At 42.2% G+C, this 24536-nt stretch overlaps 1 protein-coding gene across 1 annotated transcript; it reads right to left on the bottom strand.

Annotated features, from left to right (window-relative positions):
• Positions 1-246: 246 nt before the first annotated feature.
• On the bottom strand, positions 247-20389 carry LOC115120514 (uncharacterized). The gene is made up of 6 exons (XM_029649464.2): positions 20313-20389; positions 19914-20067; positions 10414-10574; positions 8611-8817; positions 8174-8355; positions 247-8077 (listed from the first exon to the last, which is right to left on the bottom strand). The coding sequence occupies exons 1-6, from the start codon at positions 20371-20373 to the stop codon at positions 2540-2542; spliced, it is 6303 nt and encodes a 2100-aa protein (XP_029505324.1). The 5' UTR covers positions 20374-20389; the 3' UTR covers positions 247-2539.
• Between the last annotated feature and the right edge of the window lie 4147 nt (positions 20390-24536).

Here is a 24536-nt window from a genome sequence, read left to right as displayed (position 1 = left end):
CAAAGTCAAACAGATCATGCAATATGCTTTTGATATATATGCTCAAGCCCACTTGAATGTTTATTGGTCAGTAGGCTTTTTACTATCATGCAAGGTTGCAAACTCCTAAGCCTGACCATCTGACGGGAATTGGTAAAATCAAATTACAATAGGGTTTCCCCCATCTTTGCTGCTTGAGCCACTAATAACAACAAGAACAATGTTAACTCATAAATTAATTAAAAGTTCAAAGTGACTTTAAACTGGTTCATTTGAAATCATTTTATTTAACATTTTTACAGAAGAAATACAGTACAGATTAGTACCTGTTTTTAAGATTAATATAAGAATAGAGTAATATCCTAACAGATAAACATATTTTTAAAAAGTGTAAAAATGTCAAAATATTGCATAACATCTTTAACAAATATTATTACAGAAATATAATCGTAATGTTTACACAAATATAGTTGCTTGGATCTTCTAAACAGCAGGGAGAAATGGAGTCTTTGGTCCACAGCATCTTTCTTTACCTGTGGGATTACTGACTAAAAACATACCTGGGCTGCTACAGGTGGGAATACATCCAGACATGGAAGGCGAGCCGGCATACTATCTAGGTTCAGGATGTCTCTACTGGCCCCCTCTGCCTGCCTTGCTGCTAACAATGTTCGTTCACTCAGGAATAGAAAATGAACTTCTGCTTTTGATCCAAACTAGGAGAGATTCCAGAGAATCATGTGTCTGATCGAGACATGTCTGGACCAATCTGTTACAAACTCGGCCGTATTCCCTCCTGGATTTTACCATCCGACAGCTCATTCAAGTTCTCAAAAATCAAAAGGCAGTTGTATCTGATTCATGATTAATCAGCGCTGGTGTACCAACTCCACAGTACTACATCAACCATGCTCCTCTGACCTTGAATTCCTAACTATGAACTGCAGGCCATTCTACCAAGGGAATTTGAGACAATTGTGCTAACCGGTGTTTTACATCCCACCGCAAGCTAACACCAGCAATACCATCAGCTAACTAGCACATCAACCTGTCCCACGAGTTACCTAACTATGAACAACTGGTGACATGCCCCACAAGAGAAGATACAATTCTAGACCACTGATACAGTTCAATCTCATCTGCTTACCATGCATTCCCTAGAGCTCCCCTTTAAGAATCTGACCTTGCGATGCTACTCCTCATTCGTATAAACAAAAACAAAAACTCAAAATTATCAAACTAAACTCCCGAAACGGTTCAAATATGGTCCACAGATTCCGTTGAATCTCTGAAGGGCTGTTTTGAATGTACAATGTGTACCACACTCGATGAGTGCACAGACACTGTGACGTCATGCATCCGGTTCTGTGTAGAGACGGGGTATCAAATCAAATTTTATTTGTCACATGCCCTGAATATCTCCACAAAATCATGACATCATACGGCAACAGCATGCCCTGGTTCTCAAAATAACTAGCTTTACTATGTAGGGAAAATAACTCCTGCCTACATCAATGGAGATCAAGAAAAATACAAAATCAACCAAATTTGAACTGCGCTCTGCAAGGAAGGACAAAACAACTGGAAGCACAATTGACTGTCAATGACTCCAGATCAGTCTGGAAAAGCTTACAGGAGAAGACAAATTACAAAAAAAACAACCCACCACTTCAAATGAGGACCCTTACCTCCCAGAGACAAGCTTAATGAGTTTTATGAGCAGTTTGAGGAAACAAGCGCAACCTGCCTCAACCACTTCAGACCCGTCAACCTGACTTCTGTGGCCATGAAAGCATTTGAACGCCTAGTCCTACCTAAAAACCATTGACGGATCAACTCTAGTTTGCCTACAGAGCTAGTAGGTCTGTCGAAGATGCTGTCATCCTGGCATTCTGCCACACATTGCAACGCCTGGAGACACCTAACACCTACGGTGTTGTTCATTGACTTTAGCTTCAATACATTCAATACTAATGCTCAACACCTACAAAAAAAAACCACAGAGATAGCCATAGACTGGTGTTAGCTCTCTGTACACCAAGCGCACCTCCAAACGTGCAACAAAAACATCCTCAATGACCCCTCCCATCCAGGAAACTACCTCTTTCAGCCCCTCCCATCCAGGAAACTACCTCTTTCAGCCCCTCCCATCCAGGAAACTACCTCTTTCAGCCCCTCCCATCCAGGAAACTACCTCTTTCAGCCCCTCCCATCCAGGAAACTACCTCTTTCAGCCCCTCCCATCCAGGAAATTACCTCTTTCAGCCCCTCCCATCCTGGAAACTACCTTTTTCAGCCCCTCCCATCCAGGAAACTACCTCTTTCAGCCCCTCCCATCCAGGAAATTACCTCTTTCAGCCCCTCCCAGTCCAGGAAATTACCTCTTTCAGCCCCTCCCATCCAGGAAACTACCTCTTTCAGCCCCTCCCATCCAGGAAACTACTTCTTTCAGCCCCTCACATCCAGGAAACTACCTCTTGTCTGATCAAACATGTGAATATGATTAGAAAATCCAATATCTACATGTTCATTTTCAATTATAAATGTTCAATTGGAATCTCTATAGTCTTGTCAACATGTCATCTGTCATGTCCTCTTTCTGATCATCATTCTCAGATTCACCCTCAGTAGTCTCCATCAGCATTGATACCAATGTAGACAGTGTCCTATTGGGGTCCAGCAATTTAACCAGAGGCACATTCACACCCCTATCCTGAAAGATGAGGTTCTGCAGGGTCATGGCTAGCATTGAGTCGATGCCTAAGGCAGAGAGAGGAGAATCGTCATCTAACTCATGCTTGTCAACACCAATTGTTTGACTGAGTAGAGACCTGATGTATTCACTTGGGGAAGATGACACAGAAGTATGTTCAGACTGTGACTTTTGGAATTTGAGTTTTTGCACTGCCTCATCCACTAATGCAGTCATACGCACGGTCAATGATGCATTTTGAGAGAGAACATTGCTCACCATGTTCTTGATGTGAAACCTACATACAACCTGTTGGGGTTTGTTTAGCAAGAGGCATTGTTCCAAACTCTCATGAATCTCTGTAACATCCATCACCATCAATCCCCTTGTCTCCAGAAACCTGTGTAAATGATCCTTGTTAAGCAGGAGACCAAGGTTCAAAGCTCCCCAGTTGATGGATTGCCCAGATAGTCCAATATTCCGTCTATGGTGACAGAAGTAGTCCAGGAATGAATTAGCTGCTGCATAGTTTGTTTGTGAGGCATTGCCAAGGAAAGAAGAGATGGAAGAGTAGCACACAAAGTAGTCTAACTTGCAGTGTTTTGTGGCGTGGTGAAGATTCAGAGCTCCATTCACCTTGGGCTTTAGGACTTTCTCAAAGTGGGATTTGTCAAGGTTTTCAATCAATCCATCATGCAGGACGACTGCGCTGTGAAACACCCCTTTGATTGGACAAGAGGGAAACTTCTGACCAATGAGACCAATCACTCTGAGCACATGCTCAGAAACAGAGACATCACATCCCATCCATACAATACAGGCACTCCATTGTCTCTCCAGAATGACTATCTCATGCTGTATGTCTGGTGTGGGGCTACTTCTGGAGAGTATGACGATGTACTCTCCACCTTTCTGAGCAAGGAACTTCACTGTTTCAAACCCCAGCCCAGAGAGACCACCTGTGACAATGTACACAGACTTCTTCTGGAATAGCTGGGTTGGCTTAGGCAGCAACTGAATGTCGGACAGTGTGCCTTTGGAATCATCTTTACCCAGCGCCACAACAGACAGGGTCTTTGAGCTGAAGTACGACTCAACAGACAGGAAGTCAATGCTCCCGGATGACATTCTCTGTAAGGTAGAGGTCTCTAGAGAAATTCCCAAATGCATGGACTTTAGCCAATTATAAATCTGTGGCCTCTTGGCAATGAGTGATCCCTTGTGTAAGATGCTGGACATCTGAAGAGTCTGGATGTGAACACTATCCTTAAAATTCTGGAAAACACTCTGTTCAAGCAAGCAGTGGGACTGGGATTCACAGACAATGACAACATGTCTGACATCAGGACAATTGCTGACTTCTGCCAACAGAGATTTATCCAATGGTGGAAGGAGGACAATAGCATCAGCAAACATTCCACTGCACTGTGACCCTACAATGGCATTCCATCTTGATTTGTTTGCTGTCTGGATTAGGACCTTCAGCAGACTAGAGTCAGGAACAGAGGAGATGATGCTCAGCCTTCTCCGTTGTTTGATGGTAGGTAACAGTCTGTGCAGTATCTCCCATGCCAGAACAAAGTAGGACACACAAGGAGCCTCCTTCAGAAATGTGAGCCTCTTTGTCTTGTAGCAAGCTGCTTCAGGAATCACAATCGTAGAAGATGCAGCAATGGGATAACATGATACTACATGGTCTCCCACTTTCAGTGTGTTCACATCTTTCCCTACAGCTGTGACAGTACCACTGAAGTCAAGAGCCACAAGCTGGTGGTTCTGAGATGTGTGATTGTTCCAGTACATTGTCTGACCATAGTTCAGCTTAGAGACACTGACAGGATAGTAGTCTGAGGAATGAACGCCTATCTTACTGAGCTGAATCTTAACTGATTTCTTATGGATGTTTGTATTGTCAACATCACAAGGAATGGCAGACAAGCTAGTCATTCTGCAGGGGTCATTTGTCTGAAAGATGCATGGCTCAGACGTTGAAGAGAAAATACTTCCCTCAGTGCTCTCAATGCTTCCAATGAGAGTATGTACAATATCAGGTTTCAAAATCAGCCCACCTTTCACAACCAACTCTGGGTATCTTTTGCAAGGGTATGACTTTAAGACCTGAGACAGAGCTATGATGTCTTCTGTAGAGACAGAGTTGATGTCAATCAGCTGGAAGGAAAGCTTTTCCATTTCTGCAGCACACGATCTAGTCATGCCTGACAGGACAAAGCCTGCGCTGATGTGGTCCACCGTGTTCTCCGCCGACCGGAAGGTTATGACTCTAATGGAATTTGTAAATCGCATGGCGCTCAATGACAGGACAATTTTCCTGAGCATCTCACAGCAGCTTATCATACTCTCCAGAACATACTCAGTTCTCAGTGAAGTAACATCTTCCTGGCCCCACACAAACAAGACTTCCTGGAAGTGTTTGTTGAGATCTGTGATATTAAGGTTTGCCAGGAGTGTAGGAAATCCATGGCTCAAGACCTCCTTAGATTGTGTGAAGGAGATGTATCTAGACTGTGAACTTAAGTGTGGTTGCATGGCTTTTGGAAGGCCTACCTGGTCGGAAAATACCAAGGCCTTTGGTGCCTCGCTGGTATTAGAGGAGATGATGTCCTCACAGACAACATTGAATTCATTGTGGAAGAAGTATTCTTCCACAACATGAGAGCGGCTCCCAAGATATTTAATCACCACATGCTTAAGCTCAACCAAAACTCTTCCCTCTTTGTCTGTAAAGCAACCACATACTTCATAATGATCAACTCCTTCATCAATGGCTTTCAGATACACAATCATTTCCTCTTGCAGAGGTTCAAACACTGTCAAGCTGCCTATTTTGACAGGAAACCTGGGCCTTGAAGAGAGTCCATATGCTACTGTAACAGGAGCAAGTTGCATCAGGAAGTCTAACACTACGGGGTGAATGTAGTATTCATGCAACTGAGACAGCAATTCTTCTGGAACTGTGACAACTGAAAACGCCTCCTTAAACTCTTTACCATAGTGTATATCCCCCGTGTTCTGGAAAACAGTGCCATACTGAAACCCACCCAGAGCAATTTCAGTGTAGAACTTTTCAGAACTCAACACTGAATTGCATCTTTTGTAGATAGAGCTTAGCGAAATGTTCTGTTCTTCAGCTAGCTGTCCTCGCTTGCACGTTATTGTGCCTGATGCATGGTTGGTGGAGGGAGAATATATCTTAAAATGGGTCTCGTCCACTGCTGGTTCAAGTTGCACTTTCAACTCTGGTGCATTCTGTGTGAAAAGATAGGGACTCTGAAAACTGATACTGACTTGCAGTGTGTTGAGTGGAACCTTTGGTTTGGCACTGGCCATGAAGGCAGCCAAACCCAACTCAGTATAGAAGGCACCGGGGATTATGGCAACACCATTGTGTTTATGCTCATGCAGGTAGGATACTGAGTCAGAAGACAGATCACAACTGAAGGCATTGCTATCGCTACCTGTATGAGTTAGCACAGGATGATTACCTGATGTATGATGTACCTTTGATGCAGCCATGATAACATCTCTCCGAGTAGAATCAAACTGATACCTTGGGAAAGATGTTGGTGAAGCCTCACGGCCTCTGTAGAACTGATCCCAGTCTACCTGAACCCCCAACTCAAACAGTTTGGACACAGTATTCAGCATTGTCTCATGATCTTTATCTGGCTCCACTGAGGACAGAACTATGGTGTCATTTCCAAGAGTCTCCTGGATGTTTCTTTGTAGAGCCCTTCTAGGGCCAATCTCCACAAAGACTACATTCTTTTTCCCTTTGGTTGCAGATCTCACTGCCTGTTCAAATGAAACTGTCTCTCGTATGTTCCTGGCCCAGTATTTGCCTGTGCTGAAGTCTGGCTGCTCTACCTCCTTTCCTGTTACTGTGGAGAACAATTCTGTCTCAACATCATTGACTTGTAAAGAGCCAATACTGTCCTCTAGTTGAGACAGGATGGGATCCATCATCTGGCTGTGGTATGCAGCAGGGACATCCAAAACACGGAGGAACAGATTCTTACTCTTGACTGAGCTGCTCAGCTTTCGATGGAGACTGTCTATAGCCTCTGCATCACCTGAGAGCGTGCAGGACTGTGGGCTGTTGAAGGCAGCCAAGGAAATCTTATTTGAGTAAGAGGGAAGGAGGTTCAAGACCTCTGATACGACCATGTTACTGACCACAAGCATTTTCCCTCCTGTGACCGTATTCTGCAGAGTACTGCGGAAGTAAATCACCTTCACTGCATCCTCAAGGGACAACAGACCAGAGCAGTGGGCAGCAGCAACCTCTCCTATAGAGTGGCCAAGAATGGCATCAGGTTTGATGCCCCAGTGCTTGAAAAGACTGGCTATGCCAACCTGAGTGGCAAAGAGGAGGGGCTGGACAACATCTGGGTTTGAAAGATCTTTACTCTCTGATTCACTCTCAAGTCTCTCTATGATACTCATGTTGTCGAACTTCTGGAAAAGCTTCTCAATTTGGCTGATCTTCTCTCTGAACACAGGCTCATGTTTCAAGAGCTGCTGGCACATGCCTTGATAGGTTACACCGTTCCCACAGAAGACAAATACTAGCCTGGGATCTGAGTAAGACGGCGTGGTTACCTTTTTCATGGCAGATTTGAGTTGATCTTTAAGATCAGCCAGAGAGGGAGCTCTGAATGCTTTCCGATATCGATGTTTCAAGTGGCTTCTTCTACATGCAGATGTGTATGCAAGGGCTTCTAGATCACCTCTGTTGTCTCTGTCTATCTGTTGAATTGTGTCCTCCATCATCATACTCATAGACTTTTCAGAACTGGCAGAGAGGACAAATAAATTGTGTGATTTCCTACCACTTTTTTGAGGAACATTTGACTGCTTGTGTTGTTTGACAATAGCATGTGCATTTGTTCCTCCAAAACCAAAATTGTTTATTCCTGCAAGTCTTGCACTAGAATCTCTCCACTTTTCTGCTTTAGTAGGAATCTTTAAATTTAAAGCTTTAGCATCTATACTGGAACTGTCCTCCGAGTAGAACAGTGAAGGGACAATGGTTTCATGTTTCATCATTAGTAGTACCTTGATTAGCCCTGCCACTCCAGCTGCAGATTCAGTGTGTCCAATGTTGCCTTTCACAGAGCCGATGAGGAGTGTCTCTGAACCTGGAGGTCTGGCTTTGGCAATGACTTTGGAGATGCTGCCTGCTTCTATGGGATCTCCCACTGGAGTTCCAGTCCCATGAGCCTCTATGTACTGGACCGATAACAGGTCAGACTCTGAATATATTCCACGCAGCAGCTCCTCTTGCTGGACCATGGATGGCTTGGTGATTGGAGTGACTGTGTGGCCGTCTTGGTTAACAGCAGTGTTGCTTATGATGCCCCATACATGGTCATTCTCCTTGAGAGCCTGTGTAAAATATAAATCAGTGTGTGGTCTAAGGTTAAAAAATATATATTTTAAAAAAGGAGCAATTTTGTGACAGTGAAACAGAAAATAATTTACTTTTTTTAGTGGCTTCAGCAGAATAATCCCACAGCCCTCTCCTCTGCCATAGCCATCTGCTCTGCTGGAGAAAGGTTTGCTGGTGCCTTCAGGGGAAATCATCTTTGCTTTGCTGAGCGCGACAAAGGCTAGCGGCTGTATGATAGAATTGACGCCACCACAAAGAGCCATCTCGCAGTCACCTGAGAAGCGAAAGCATACAGTATACAAATCCGTCAGATGATATTTTGTGTTGAGAGCCACCATGCTTTTACTTCTGCTTTGCTCTTCAGGGCACTTTGACAGAGCTGCGTAAAAAAAGGGCTTTGTAAAATAAATCGGATTTTATATTATTTGTTGTTGTTTGTTGTAGTGAATTCAGTCCGTGTGTAAGTTTACATTTTGACAAAATGTTGCCTGGGTTGTAAAACGTAGGTAAATGTGATACGTTTACACACCTTGTCTTATGGCTTGACAAGCTAAATGCAGAGCCACAAGGGATGAAGAGCAGGCACAGTCAATGGAGAGTGAGGGTCCAGTGAAGTTGAAGATGTATGAGACTCTGTTGGCTGCTATACTCATAGAAAGTCCGGTACCGGTGCAGTGGTTGATTAAATTTGGGTTCATAAGTCCAACAGATTGTTCATAATCTCTGTTCATAAGCCCTTGAATGAAAATAGGCACACATTATTAAAAATAATACACAAATGACATTTTATTGTGTGTGGGCTTTCTTTCAATGGAGGACCAATGCAGTCAAAATTAAATGGGAAAATAATACCAAAATTATTCACTAATAAACTACCAATTCACTTACGTTACAATGTCTTTATCACTATGTCATTATTCCTGTAAGTACAGTGTAACAAGTATTGTAATTACTAATTGTTACACTCTACACAACATACTGTATTACTTACGATTGGTGTAAAGACGAGGGTAAATGCTGTGGATACAGTATGTAAGTAATGACAATAGTTGCTGCACTGTACAGACAGGAACAATTACACAGTAATAAGGACACTGTAATGCTACCAGGTTATTCTTCTATTTTATATGCAAATATAAAACCAGTATTTATATTTAGTATCTAGGTTGTTTGTGATATCTCTTTCTTTTTTTTAGGTTGACGTGGCAAAGCGATCATAAACATCTTGGTGGTGTAGGTCACCTAAAAGATTGTGTGTTGGCATGATGCTCTGGTCATAAAATCTCCCACTAATTTTTTTTAACCTGGGTGGTCTGTATCCAATCGCAATCAAGTGTCATCACCCATGTGTCGTCACAATAACAATGCAGTGTCTTAGGGACCTGTTCAATAATTACTGGGAGGGGACTCAATGTTAGGAAGGTTGGAACCCCCCTCTCCCCCAGTGCAGAGTGTACAAAACATTGAGAACACCTTCCTAATATTGAGCTGCACCCCCTTTTTCCCAGTTCCCTTTATCTATGTCCGTTGCCAGAGCCTGACCCCCTGCTTTACTAGACACCAGACATTTCATGCATATTTCATGTGGTTGAAATAGCCTACTGTCAGCTTTTATGTCGCTGACAACGACAGCATGTTTGCACAGTCCCTAATTTCACATTCCTATTATCTCAAGATGCTGAAAGAAATCATATATATGAGACAAAATTCATATTTGATGTTTAATTTTACTGCAAGACATACTATTATATTAGGGCACATGTGTGAGTTATAGTCCTACAGCCAGTGTCCATGTTTCAGTTACTACTACTAGACAAAAACGTGATGTATTATTAGTTCAGAGGAGCAGGGAAGCACTTCCGCCCTCTCTGCCAAAAGCTGTATTCTAAAGAAAAGGGCCACTACGATGGAGAATCGATTGCATATATTTGTTTAAGGCATTTTATTTGATCAAATTAGGTAAAACTGGTTGAAGGGATGGCCAAATCTTGTGGCAGTAGAGGGAGTTTCTGGTATTCTGGGGTAGTTTGGGGTTGCTTGGAGTCTCTTGTTGTCATTAGAGGTATTTTGGGATGGTCTGGGCTATTTTGGACTAGCTGTTTGGGGTAGTTGGGGGTCATTGGTGTGTGGTTTTCGTAATTATTAGGGCCCAGCATTTCTGTGGTCCAAATCATCTTTGCATTCACATTGCAGTCTTTAGCGAGAAACCGGGATAATTTGACAAAATTGAAAAATCAGTGAACACACTTCTGAACAAGCCATACCATAAGATCCTTTTATGGGACACTGGGTGTGAAAACATCCTAAAATAACACATTGTTATCCACCTTACCTATAAATACTCCTGTCTTGGTCCCACTGGCCTTCTCCATTGGCATCCCAGCATTCTCCAGAGCCCTGTATGCACACTGAAGAAGGAGTTTTTGCTGGGGGTCCATTTGTTCCACTTCTGTTTCAGTGATGCCAAAGAACTTGTGATCAAACTCATTAAACCTGCAAAATGATAAATCATTCAAAGGGGAACTCCAAACAAAAAACGACGATGTTGTACCTCACACTCTTAGAAGAAAAGGGTTCCAAAAGGGAACCCTATTAGGTTCCATGTAAAAATGAAACCATTTTTGGAAAAGGGTTCTACATGGAACCAAAAATAATCGTTCAAGGGGTTCTCATATGGGTACAACTGAAGAACCGTGTAAGGTTCTAGATGGCACCTTTTTCTCTAGGAGTGTACCTGAGGTATTTGTGCGTTTCAGTAAACAGAGGACGTAACTGTTGGGTTCTGAGAATCTGAAATATACTTATTCATGTCACTGAGGGAGAGAGGTAATGTATAACATTATATCAGGATATGTCACTGAGGGAGAGACGGTAATGTATAACGTTTACATTATATCAGGATATGTCACTGAGGGAGAGAGGGTAATGTATAACATTATATCAGGATATGTCACTGAGGGAGAGAGGGTAATGTATAACGTTTACATTATATCAGGATATGTCACTGAGGGAGAGAGGGTAATGTATAACATTATATCAGGATATGTCACTGAGGGAGAGAGGGTAATGTATAACATTATATCAGGATATGTCACTGAGGGAGAGACGGTAATGTATAACGTTTACATTATATCAGGATATGTCACTGAGGGAGAGAGGGTAATGTATAACATTATATCAGGATATGTCACTGAGGGAGAGAGGGTAATGTATAACCTTTACATTATATCAGGATATGTCACTGAGGGAGAGAGGGTAATGTATAATGTTTACATTATATCAGGATATGTCACTGAGGGAGGGCAATGAGATATATCACTGAGGGAGAGAGGGTAATGTATAACATTATATCAGGATATGTCACTGAGGGAGAGAGGGTAATGTATCATGTTTACATTATATCAGGATATGTCACTGAGGGAGAGAGGGTAATGTATAACATTATATCAGGATATATCACTGAGGGAGAGAGGGTAATGTATAACATTATGTCAGGATATGTCACTGAGGGAGAGAGGGTAATGTATAACATTATATCAGGATATGTCACTGAGGGAGAGAGGGTAATGTATAACATTATATCAGGATATGTCACTGAGGGAGAGAGGGTAATGTACAACATTATATCAGGATATGTCACTGAGGGAGAGAGGGTAATGTATAACATTATATCAGGATATGTCACTGAGGGAGAGAGGGTAATGTATAACGTTTACATTATATCAGGATATGTCACTGAGGGAGAGAGGGTAATGTATAACATTATATCAGGATATGTCACTGAGGGAGAGAGGGTAATGTATAATGTTTACATTATATCAGGATATGTCACTGAGGGAGAGAGGGTAATGTATAATGTTTACATTATATCAGGATATGTCACTGAGGGAGAGAGGGTAATGTATAATGTTTACATTATATCAGGATATGTCACTGAGGGAGAGAGGGTAATGACATATATCAGGATATGTCACTGAGGGAGAGAGGGTAATGTATAATGTTTACATTATATCAGGATATGTCACTGAGGGAGAGAGGGTAATGTATAATGTTTACATTATATCAGGATATGTCACTGAGGGAGAGAGGGTAATGTATAACATTATATCAGGATATGTCACTGAGGGAGAGAGGGTAATGTATAACATTATATCAGGTAGTAACACTCTGAGAATTAAAACATAACAAAGATTAACAGTCAGACTGAAAATGACCTTTTCTTAAATCTGTGTGATCGCAAAGCAACGGCAATATTGCACCCCAAAAAATATTTTTGACAGATTTAATCAAGTTAATTAGTTGAGTACGGAATTGATGACTAGTGAGAAGTGCCCTCTGTGAGAGAAATATCGAATATATCTTCTTATCATGTATAGAATCAGAGATGGCTTTCTGAAAAATGGTTGAAGTCAGAGTGCAGTCTAACTGGCTGTTCAATGGAACTATAATATAATATATATATATATATATATATGTTGCAAATACTGAGGCCAGAATATATTTTTACTTCAGTATAACTATAGTACAACTGCAGTTATTATGCAAATACAGCGTCCAAAATACCACATTCAACTGCAGTTACTGCACGTTTACTGCACGTTTACTGCACGTTTACTGCACGTTTACTGCACGTTTACTGCACGTTTACTGCACGTTTACTGCACGTTTACTGCACGTTTACTGCACGTTTACTGCACGTTTACTGCACGTTTACTGCACGTTTACTGCACGTTTACTGCACGTTTACTGCACGTTTACTGCACGTTTACTGCACGTTTACTGCACGTTTACTGCACGTTTACTGCACGTTTACTGCAGTTTCGAAACCTCAGTCTTTTTTTTGTAAGGGCGTAGCTAGGTAGTAGGCTGACCGGTAATAACAGCATGCATTTAGACCAATTTGCAATCTGGGATCTGATCATCTGTTCAATGCTCATTTAAATTCTTGATTTTTTGAAGAATATGAGGTATAAATTTCCTCACGCTATAAACCACACCCAAACAGTTTTTTTTACTGAATTGTTTACAAACGAGAACATAAACAAACAATTTATTGTACTGCATATATTTTCAATTTTTTTTTTTATTTATTTCATAGCCCTTTACACTCCTACCCGTATACAGGTTGAAAGTGGCAGATTTGACCGCTGATAGTCGCCTAAATTGGAACGCAGCGTCAGTACAGTAGCCTCTGCTGGGTCGTTAATAACCGGATGTTACAATTTTAGGGGAAATGGAAGAGAAAGCCTGTGATGTGACCTCCGCTTTCAGAAGTTAACAAGACGACACTCCATCTTAACTCCTCCTCCACATTTACTGGATTGGTTGAACAGTGCGGAAGAGAACCATTCCATCTTAACTCCTCCTCCACATTTACTGGATTGGTTGAACAGTGCAGAAGAGAACCATTCCATCTTAACTCCTCCTCTACATTTACTGGATTGGTTGAACAGTGCAGAAGAGAACCATTCCATCTTAACTCCTCCTCTACATTTACTGGATTGGTTGAACAGTGCGGAAGAGAACCATTCCATTTACTGGATTGGTTGAACAGTGCAGAAGAGAACCATTCCATCTCCACACATTTACTGGATTGGTTGAACAGTGCGGAAGAGAACCACTCCATCTTAACTCCTCCTCTACATTTACTGGATTGGTTGAACAGTGCGGAAGAGAACCATTCCATCTTAACTCCTCCTCCACATTTACTGGATTGGTTGAACAGTGCAGAAGAGAACCACTCCATCTTAACTCCTCCTCCACATTTACTGGATTGGTTGAACAGTGCAGAAGAGAACCTCCCCCTGACACTTTGTTTTATTCTCGTTAAGTCCAGAATGCGGGTGATCTATTTACAGGCGTTTCGTTATGCCTGTTACGTTAGTTTACTGAACAGTAACATGCTATACATGACGTCAGAGCTCAGGCTCTGCGCTTCACAGCTCTCTATGGGTTTTGATTGACAGCCGTTCTGAAGTTTAGCACCACACTCGACAAGATGTGCCCCCATCCCTTCCGCTAATTGGGCAACTTTTGCAACTTTTTTGTTGTCTGAATGACATAAATGCTGTAAATTACAAGGACCCAATGTATTTTGAAAGATAAGACGCTGAGGACTAAAAAGAAATACCTCGTTGTCATGCAAGCAAGCCAAACACTAGTGAGTCCAAATGTGCATTTCCGTATCATGAAACTGTAATATACAGAGTCAACGTTTATAATCACTATGTTTGATGTAGTTACAAGATGACATGGCATTATACCCTGAGTTGTCCTGAACAAAATAAGCCTGTGTTTGTTCTATTGTGAAGAAAATTTGCACAGATCAGGCATCTGAATGCCTTCATGACTCCATTCTACTCGCATCAAAATTACAATCTGCATCTTTGAATTACCTTGTGAAAGCAAAACACTGTAAGATGTTTGAAAAAGAGCGGCTAGATGTGGTGGTTTCCGATAGAGGTGCTGGTTCAGATCTAGGTGCAACTGTCCCGGGAATTCACACTTTATAGCCACCCTCAAGAAAGGCACACACACAGCAAACAGGAAGTGGACTAGGTGGAAGTGTTGTAGTGATAGAGTTAGTGGTTGTATGTTCAGTGATGCAACGGCACACAGGTAGGAGGTCCCGGGCGGAGGATTGTCCAGGAAGAAAGGTCCAGATGATTTGTTGATGTGGGGTTTGCAGAGCCTTGTGCTCAATCTGGGCTCTGACATGCAACTAAAGAGTTCAGAGATTGTGTTGGGTATTTTCCTGCTACTGATGAGCTGGCCAGGTCACATGGCACAGGTCACGAGAGCGTTATAACCCTAGCAACAGAGTTTCCAAGGGCAGAGGTGTGAAACCGGGGGATGGTAACCTCTGCTGGGCTGGAGAGAGTGTCTCTCTAAAGTTTGTGCCTCTGTGTCTCAGAACCAAAGAGAGGGTTTGAAAGAGGTTTTTAACAAGCATATTTTATAATTTAGCTAGTCCTGTTGGCAATAGAACAAGCTTTCAAATGATGGCCACCTGACCCAGATTGCAATTGATAATGGACCGTTTTTGGATTGATAATGGACCGTTTTTGGATTGATAATGGACCGTTTTTGGATTGATAATGGACCGTTTTTGGATTGATAATGGACCGTTTTTGGATTGATAATGGACCGTTTTTGGATTGATAATGGACCGTTTTTGGATTGATAATGGACCGTTTTTGGATTGATAATGGACCGGTTTTTGGATTGAACAAACAAACAAACAAACAAACCAACTTCAAGTGTACTTGCTCTAGTTCCACAAAAAAAAAACGAATAGTTGAAGACTCTTCTTTGAGTCATAAAAGTGCATTGAAATGACTTAGGAACTGTGTACACGTTGGAGAGGTGCATGGCCACTTGGAAACACTAGTTAGACATTTCACTCAAACCCTTGTCATTAAAAAGAAAAAGCTTTACAGTGCCTTCAGCAAGTATTCACAACTCTTGACTTTTTCCATATTTTTTTGTGATACATCTGAATTTAAAATTGATTCAATTGAGATTTTGCGTCACTGGTCTACACCAGGGGAGGCTGGTGGGAGGAGATATAGGAGGACTAATTGTAATAGCTGGAATGGCAAAAAAAATGGAACAATATCAAACATATGGAAACCACATGTTTGACTCCGTTCCATTTATTCCATTCCAGCTATTACAATGAGCCCGTTCTCCTATAGCTCCTCCCACCAGCCTCCCCTGTAATATACACACACACAATAACCCATCAGGTCAAAGTGGAATTATGTTTTTAGAAATGTCTTGAGCCCCATAGTCCATCGGTAAATAGCCCACCCAATCTACCTGTACATAGTCTATCGGTAAATAGCCCACCCAATCTACCTGTACATAGTCTATCGGTAAATAGCCCACCCAATCTACCTGTACATAGTCTATCGGTAAATAGCCCACCCAATCTACCTGTACATAGTCTATCGGTAAATAGCCCACCCAATCTACCTGTACATAGTCTATCGGTAAATAGCCCACCCAATCTACCTGTACATAGTCCATCTGTAAATAGCCCACCCAATCTACCTGTACATAGTCTATCGGTAAATAGCCCACCCAATCTACCTGTACATAGTCTATCGGTAAATAGCCCACCCAATCTACCTGTACGTAGTCTATCGGTAAATAGCCCACCCAATCTACCTGTACATAGTCCATCTGTAAATAGCCCACCCAATCTACCTGTACATAGTCTATCGGTAAATAGCCCACCCAATCTACCTGTACATAGTCTATCGGTAAATAGCTCACCCAATCTACCTGTACATAGTCCATCTGTAAATAGCCCACCCAATCTACCTGTACGTAGTCTATCGGTAAATAGCCCACCCAATCTACCTGTACGTAGTCTATCGGTAAATAGCCCACCCAATCTACCTGTACATAGTCTATCGGTAAATAGCCCACCCAATCTACCTGTACGTAGTCTATCGGTAAATAGCCCACCCAATCTACCTGTACATAGTCCATCTGTAAATAGCCCACCCAATCTACCTGTACATAGTCTATCTGTAAATAGCCCACCCAATCTACCTGTACATAGTCTATCGGTAAATAGCCCACCCAATCTACCTGTACATAGTCTATCTGTAAATAGCCCACCCAATCTACCTGTACATAGTCTATCGGTAAATAGCCCACCCAATCTACCTGTACATAGTCTATCGGTAAATAGCCCACCCAATCTACCTGTACATAGTCTATCGGTAAATAGCCCACCCAATCTACCTGTGTTGACATAGTCCATCTGTAAATAGCCCACCCAATCTACCTGTACATAGTCTATCGGTAAATAGCCCACCCAATCTACCTGTACATAGTCTATCTGTAAATAGCCCACCCAATCTACCTGTACATAGTCTATCGGTAAATAGCCCACCCAATCTACCTGTACATAGTCCATCTGTAAATAGCCCACCCAATCTACCTGTACATAGTCTATCGGTAAATAGCCCACCCAATCTACCTGTACATAGTCTATCTGTAAATAGCCCACCCAATCTACCTGTACATAGTCTATCTGTAAATAGCCCACCCAATCTACCTGTACATAGTCTATCGGTAAATAGCCCACCCAATCTACCTGTACATAGTCTATCTGTAAATAGCCCACCCAATCTACCTGTACATAGTCTATCGGTAAATAGCCCACCCAATCTACCTGTACATAGTCCATCTGTAAATAGCCCACCCAATCTACCTGTACATAGTCTATCGGTAAATAGCCCACCCAATCTACCTGTACATAGTCTTTCTGTAAATAGCCCACCCAATCTACCTGTACATAGTCTATCGGTAAATAGCCCACCCAATCTACCTGTACATAGTCCATCTGTAAATAGCCCACCCAATCTACCTGTACATAGTCTATCGGTAAATAGCCCACCCACTCTACCTGTACATAGTCCATCTGTAAATAGCCCACCCAATCTACCTGTACATAGTCCATCGGTAAATAGCCCACCCAATCTACCTGTACATAGTCTATCGGTAAATAGCCCACCCAATATACCTGTACATAGTCTATCGGTAAATAGCCCACCCAATCTACCTACCTCATCCCCATACTGTTTTTATTGTATTTACTTTTCTGCTCTTTTGCACACCAGTATCTCTACCTGCACATGACCATCTGCTCATTTATCACTCCAGTGTTAATCTGCTAAATTGTAATTATTCACTCCTATGGCCTATTTATTGCCTACCTCCTCATGCCTTTTGCACACACTGTATATAGATTTTTTTTTCTACTATGTTGTTAACTTGTTAATTGTTTATTCCATGTGTTGTTGTCTGTTCACACTGCTATGCTTTATCTTGGCCAGGTCGCAGTTGCAAATGAGAACTTGTTCTCAACTAGCCTACCTGGTTAAATAAAGGTGTTCTCAACTAGCCTACCTGGTTAAATAAAGGTGTTCTCAACTAGCCTACCTGGTTAAATAAAGGTGAAATAAATAAAATACAAAAATTCAAGCACTTTGTTATGGCCTAAAGAAGTTCAGGAGTAAAAATGTGCCTAATTCACATAATAAGTTGCATGGACTCTGTGCGCAATGATAGTGTTTAACATGATTTTTTACTGACCCTCTCATCTCTGTACCCCACGCATACAATGATCTATATGGTCCCTCAAACACAGATTCAAAACACAAAGACCAGGGAGGTACTCCAATGCCTCGCTAAGAAGGGCACCTACTGGTAGATGGGTAAAATAATCTGACATTGAATACGTCTCACCCTGATCTGTTTCACCTCTCTTGTGCTCGTCTCTACCCCCTACCAGGTGTCTCCACCCCTTCCAGGTGTCTCCACCCCCTACCAGGTGTCTCCACCCCCTACCAGGTGTCTCTACCCCCTACCAGGTGTCTCCACCCCCTACCAGGTGTCTCCACCCCTACCAGGTGTACCCTACCAGGTGGCTCCACCCCCTACCAGGTGTCTCCACCCCCTACCAGGTGTACCCTACCAGGTGTCTCTACCCCCTACCAGGTGTCTCCACCCCCTACCAGGTGTCTCCACCCCCTACCAGGTGTCTCTACCCCCTACCAGGTGTCTCCACCCCCTACCAGGTGTCTCCACCCCTACCAGGTGTACCCTACCAGGTGTCTCCACCCCCTACCAGGTGTCTCCACCCCCTACCAGGTGTCTCCACCCCCTACCAGGTGTACCCTACCAGGTGTCTCCACCCCCTACCAGGTGTCTCCACCCCCTACCAGGTGTCTCCACCCCTACCAGGTGTCTCCACCCCCTACCAGGTGTCTCCACCCCCTACCAGGTGTACCAGGTGTCTCCACCCCCTACCAGGTGTCTCCACCCCCTACCAGGTGTCTCCACCCCTACCAGGTGTACCAACCAGCTTCACCAGGTGTCTCCACCAGGTGTTTGTAAATTGTACCAGGTGTACCCTACCAGGTGTCTCCACCCCCTACCAGGTGTCTCCACCCCCTACCAGGTGTACCCTACCAGGTGTCTCCACCCCCTACCAGGTGTACCCTACCAGGTGTCTCCACCCCCTTCCAGGTGTCTCCACCCCTACCAGGTGTCTCCACCCCCTACCAGGTGTACCCTACCAGGTGTCTCCACCCCCTACCAGGTGTCTCCACCCCCTACCAGGTGTACCCTACCAGGTGTCTCCACCCCCTTCCAGGTGTCTCCACCCCCTACCAGGTGTCTCCACCCCCTACCAGGTGTACCCTACCAGGTGTCTCCACCCCCTACCAGGTGTCTCCACCCCCTACCAGGTGTACCCTACCAGGTGTCTCCACCCCTACCAGGTGTCTCCACCCCCTACCAGGTGTCTCCACCCCCTACCAGGTGTACCCTACCAGGTGTCTCTACCCCCTACCAGGTGTCTCCACCCCCTACCAGGTGTACCCTACCAGGTGTCTCCACCCCCTACCAGGTGTACCCTACCAGGTGTACCCTACCAGGTGTACCCTACCAGGTGTCTCCCACTGTTCCCTATTATCTGCTGTGTATTTATACATTTTCTGTTTGTCTGTAGCCAGCTCGTCTTGTCAGGTCGCACCAGGGTGTTTCCCGTTTTCCACCAAAAACGTGGTGAACGTCCTCTTCTAGACCCAAGGTTAACATCATGTTTTAATGTTCCTAGAACAATCTCAGAATGTCAGTGCAATAATATCTTGCTGAAACCTTTAAAAGGGAACTAATGTGAATGTTGCCTAATTTCCATAGAACGTCCCCTGTTTGCTAGAATTAGTTCTATTTGCAAGAGGAATTGTTACATAGAGTTTATAGATTTTCCATGTATTTTATTGTAAGGCAAACGGGAGTGATACATACCCATCCATGAGTGCAGCCTTAGCCGTGCGCGACTTTCCAACTTTGTTGTCATTGGGGTCATACCAGTGGGAAGAGACAAACCTTTCATCTGGAATCTGTAAAGCACAGTTCTTCCCCTCCAACAGAACCTTCCAGAAATTGTCAAGCCCCTCTCCTGTATAGAAATATATATATTTTTACGACAGTTTAAAAATGTAGATTATGGTATTATTTTGTCATCATTATTAGGGGTCCAAGCAGTGCAGCAAACAATTCTTTTCGTTACTGTTAAAGTAGAGCGTTTCTTGTTTATAATAAGGTATAAATATGAAAGGGTGATGAAACTGAAGGCACCAGACAAGATTTGCTGCCACAGGAAATGTTAACTATTAAAAAAAAGTTTCAAAGTCTGAGTTTTACCTCCTGGGAAATTACAGCCAATGCCAACAACAACAATGTCCTCCTCAGCATCTCCCATCATGAATCCACTGTCCGAAACTTCTAGAGCATGAATGACATGAATGTAAGATGAACAAATATTACATTTTTAAATTAAACTGATTCAAGGAAAATGTGTTTGATCAAAATACAATGTTTGATATTCCCCTTGATTTTAGAAGTTTGAACTGAAGATAAAATCACAGGTTTCAAATTGTATGAACTCTATCAATATCAGTTAAAGGCAACACAAACTTACCTCATGAGTCTTGAACCTTCATTTGCAATGCAGTTGAAGTTCACAGCTTTTTATATTGTCTCTTTTGCCCTCCCCAAAACATGAATCATTGACTATCTACATGACCGTGTAAATATACAGAATGTTTGTCCTTAAATTTGATTACTGCACCTTGTATATTATGGACAAAGTTCTGTGCTATCAAAAATAAGGGGTTAAATATGTGTCCAAAACAAAAAAAGATATATAAAAGAACCAGTCAAAAGTTTGGACACACCTATTCATTCAAGGGTTTTTCTTTATTTTTTACTATTTTCTACACTGTAGGATAATTGTGAAAACATCAAAAATATGAAATAACACGTATGGAATCATGTATTAATCAAAAAAGTGTTAAACAAATCCAAATATATTTTGATGACAGCTTTGCCAACTCCTGGCATTCTCTCAACCAGCTTCACCTGGAATGGGGTATTCACCTCCATGAAGAATCATTTGTAAATTGTAAGTTGGGGGTATTATACAAGGTAGACAGTGTGAAGAGTTCTAGGAAAATATAGTCCTGCCTCTCAACCAGCTTCACCTGGAATGGGGGTATTCACCTCCATGAAGAATCATTTGTAAATTGTAAGTTGGGGGTATTATGCAAGGTCGACAGTGTGAAGAGTTCTAGGAAAATATAGTCCTGCCTCTCAACCAGCTTCACCTGGAATGGGGTATTCACCTCCATGAAGAATCATTTGTAAATTGTAAGTTGGGGGTATTATGCAAGGTCGACAGTGTGAAGAGTTCTAGGAAAATATAGTCCTGCCTCTCAACCAGCTTCACCTGGAATGGGGGTATTCACCTCCATGAAGAATCATTTGTAAATTGTAAGTTGGGGGTATTATGCAAGGTAGAGAGTGTGAAGAGTTCTAGGAAAATATAGTCCTGCCTCTCAACCAGCTTCACCTGGAATGGGGGTATTCACCTCCATGAAGAATCATTTGTAAATTGTAAGTTGGGGGTATTATGCAAGGTCGACAGTGTGAAGAGTTCTAGGAAAATATAGTCCTGCCTCTCAACCAGCTTCACCTGGAATGGGGTATTCACCTCCATGAAGAATCATTTGTAAATTGTAAGTTGGGGGTATTATGCAAGGTCGACAGTGTGAAGAGTTCTAGGAAAATATAGTCCTGCCTCTCAACCAGCTTCACCTGGAATGGGGGTATTCACCTCCATGAAGAATCATTTGTAAATTGTAAGTTGGGGGTATTATGCAAGGTAGACAGTGTGAAGAGTTCTAGGAAAATATAGTCCTGCCTCTCAACCAGCTTCACCTGGAATGGGGTATTCACCTCCATGAAGAATCATTTGTAAATTGTAAGTTGGGGGTATTATGCAAGGTCGACAGTGTGAAGAGTTCTAGGAAAATATAGTCCTGCCTCTCAACCAGCTTCACCTGGAATGGGGTATTCACCTCCATGAAGAATAATTTGTAAATTGTAAGTTGGGGGTATTATGCAAGGTAGACAGTGTGAAGAGTTCTAGGAAAATATAGTCCTGCCTCTCAACCAGCTTCACCTGGAATGGGGTATTCACCTCCATGAAGAATAATTTGTAAATTGTAAGTTGGGGGTATTATACAAGGTAGACAGTGTGAAGAGTTCTAGGAAAATATAGTCCTGCCTCTCAACCAGCTTCACCTGGAATGGGGGTAATCACCTCCATGAAGAATAATTTGTAAATTGTAAGTTGGGGGTATTATGCAAGGTCGACAGTGTGAAGAGTTCTAGGAAAATATAGTCCTGCCTCTCAACCAGCTTCACCTGGAATGGGGGTAATCACCTCCATGAAGAATAATTTGTAAATTGTAAGTTGGGGGTATTATGCAAGGTCGACAGTGTGAAGAGTTCTAGGAAAATATAGTCCTGCCTCTCAACCAGCTTCACCTGGAATGGGGTATTCACCTCCATGAAGAATAATTTGTAAATTGTAAGTTGGGGGTATTATGCAAGGTAGACAGTGTGAAGAGTTCTAGGAAAATATAGTCCTGCCTCTCAACCAGCTTCACCTGGAATGGGGTATTCACCTCCATGAAGAATAATTTGTAAATTGTAAGTTGGGGGTATTATACAAGGTCGACAGTGTGAAGAGTTCTAGGAAAATATAGTCCTGCCTCTCAACCAGCTTCACCTGGAATGGGGTATTCACCTCCATGAAGAATAATTTGTAAATTGTAAGTTGGGGGTATTATACAAGGTAGACAGTGTGAAGAGTTCTAGGAAAATATAGTCCTGCCTCTCAACCAGCTTCACCTGGAATGGGGTATTCACCTCCATGAAGAATAATTTGTAAATTGTAAGTTGGGGGTATTATACAAGGTAGACAGTGTGAAGAGTTCTGGGAAAATATAGTCCTGCCTCTCAACCAGCTTCACCTGGAATGGGGTATTCACCTCCATGAAGAATCATTTGTAAATTGTAAGTTGGGGGTATTATACAAGGTCGACAGTGTGAAGAGTTCTAGGAAAATATAGTCCTGCCTCTCAACCAGCTTCACCTGGAATGGGGGTATTCACCTCCATGAAGAATCATTTGTAAATTGTAAGTTGGGGGTATTATACAAGGTAGACAGTGTGAAGAGTTCTGGGAAAATATAGTCCTGCCTCTCAACCAGCTTCACCTGGAATGGGGGTATTCACCTCCATGAAGAATCATTTGTAAATTGTAAGTTGGGGGTATTATACAAGGTCGACAGTGTGAAGAGTTCTAGGAAAATATAGTCCTGCCTCTCAACCAGCTTCACCTGGAATGGGGGTATTCACCTCCATGAAGAATCATTTGTAAATTGTAAGTTGGGGGTATTATGCAAGGTCGACAGTGTGAAGAGTTCTAGGAAAATATAGTCCTGCCTCTCAACCAGCTTCACCTGGAATGGGGTATTCACCTCCATGAAGAATCATTTGTAAATTGTAAGTTGGGGGTATTATACAAGGTAGACAGTGTGAAGAGTTCTAGGAAAATATAGTCCTGCCTCTCAACCAGCTTCACCTGGAATGGGGTATTCACCTCCATGAAGAATAATTTGTAAATTGTAAGTTGGGGGTATTATACAAGGTAGACAGTGTGAAGAGTTCTAGGAAAATATAGTCCTGCCTCTCAACCAGCTTCACCTGGAATGGGGTATTCACCTCCATGAAGAATCATTTGTAAATTGTAAGTTGGGGGTATTATACAAGGTAGACAGTGTGAAGAGTTCTGGGAAAATATAGTCCTGCCTCTCAACCAGCTTCACCTGGAATGGGGGTATTATACAAGGTCGACAGTGTGAAGAGTTCTGGGAAAATATTGTCCTGCAAGATAATCAGTAAATCATTATTAAAAAATCACATGTAATTAAACTTCACTTGTTTCATGTTTTAGAGGTATATTTATTCATAAATTTTCCATTTAACAAATACAAGATGTCAGGAAAGAAATACATAATTGCAGTGCATTTGAACACATACAAATATGAGGTCGAAGAAAATGCAAATATGCATAAACTTCATGCAATAACAAAAGTTATTGTTTAGTAGTCTGACAAGCAAAATTATTGTGCAGTTCAATATTATGTTTCAGAGACAAAGGAATATTCAAAACTTTTAAGGAAGTGATAAATACCGCACTACTTCCTTATTGTCATCATTTGGTTACATATTGTGAAGCATGTTTTAGGGGCTGCACAATGATGAGAACTTCCTTGTCTCCGAGGGGCAGTTTGATAAATTATTGACTTGACCGGCCTTGACTTTGATTACACAACATGATCGGCATCAAAACAAACCACCTTAAAAACATCGACACCAGAGTACTACGGTTTGCCTTAAACTCATGACGCCTTGAAGTTATATATTGTTCAAGAATCAACAGGTAAATATCATTCATTTATTAAAAGTTATTTATTAATTTATTATTTATTAATTAAATAAATTTTAAAAAAAAGTC

This window comes from Oncorhynchus nerka, linkage group LG22 (genome assembly GCF_034236695.1).
Source record: "Oncorhynchus nerka isolate Pitt River linkage group LG22, Oner_Uvic_2.0, whole genome shotgun sequence".
Classification (NCBI taxonomy): Eukaryota; Metazoa; Chordata; class Actinopteri; order Salmoniformes; family Salmonidae; genus Oncorhynchus; species Oncorhynchus nerka.
The sequence above is the reverse complement of the archived record's forward strand: the minus strand, read 5'-3'. Positions and strand labels throughout refer to the sequence as shown.

What these genes read in the sequence shown, in the direction of transcription:
- LOC115120514 (XM_029649464.2), bottom strand. Translation starts at nt 20,373, where the DNA reads ATGATGGGAGATGCTGAGGAGGACATTGTTGTTGTTGGCATTGGCTGT. An exon ending in TTGTCAAGCCATAAGACAAG is followed by an intron (nt 8,356 to 8,610) that starts GTGTGTAAACGT and finishes TTCGCTTCTCAG; the next exon opens with GTGACTGCGAGATGGCTCTT. An exon ending in TGCTGAAGCCACTAAAAAAA is followed by an intron (nt 8,078 to 8,173) that starts GTAAATTATTTT and finishes TATTTTACACAG; the next exon opens with GCTCTCAAGGAGAATGACCA.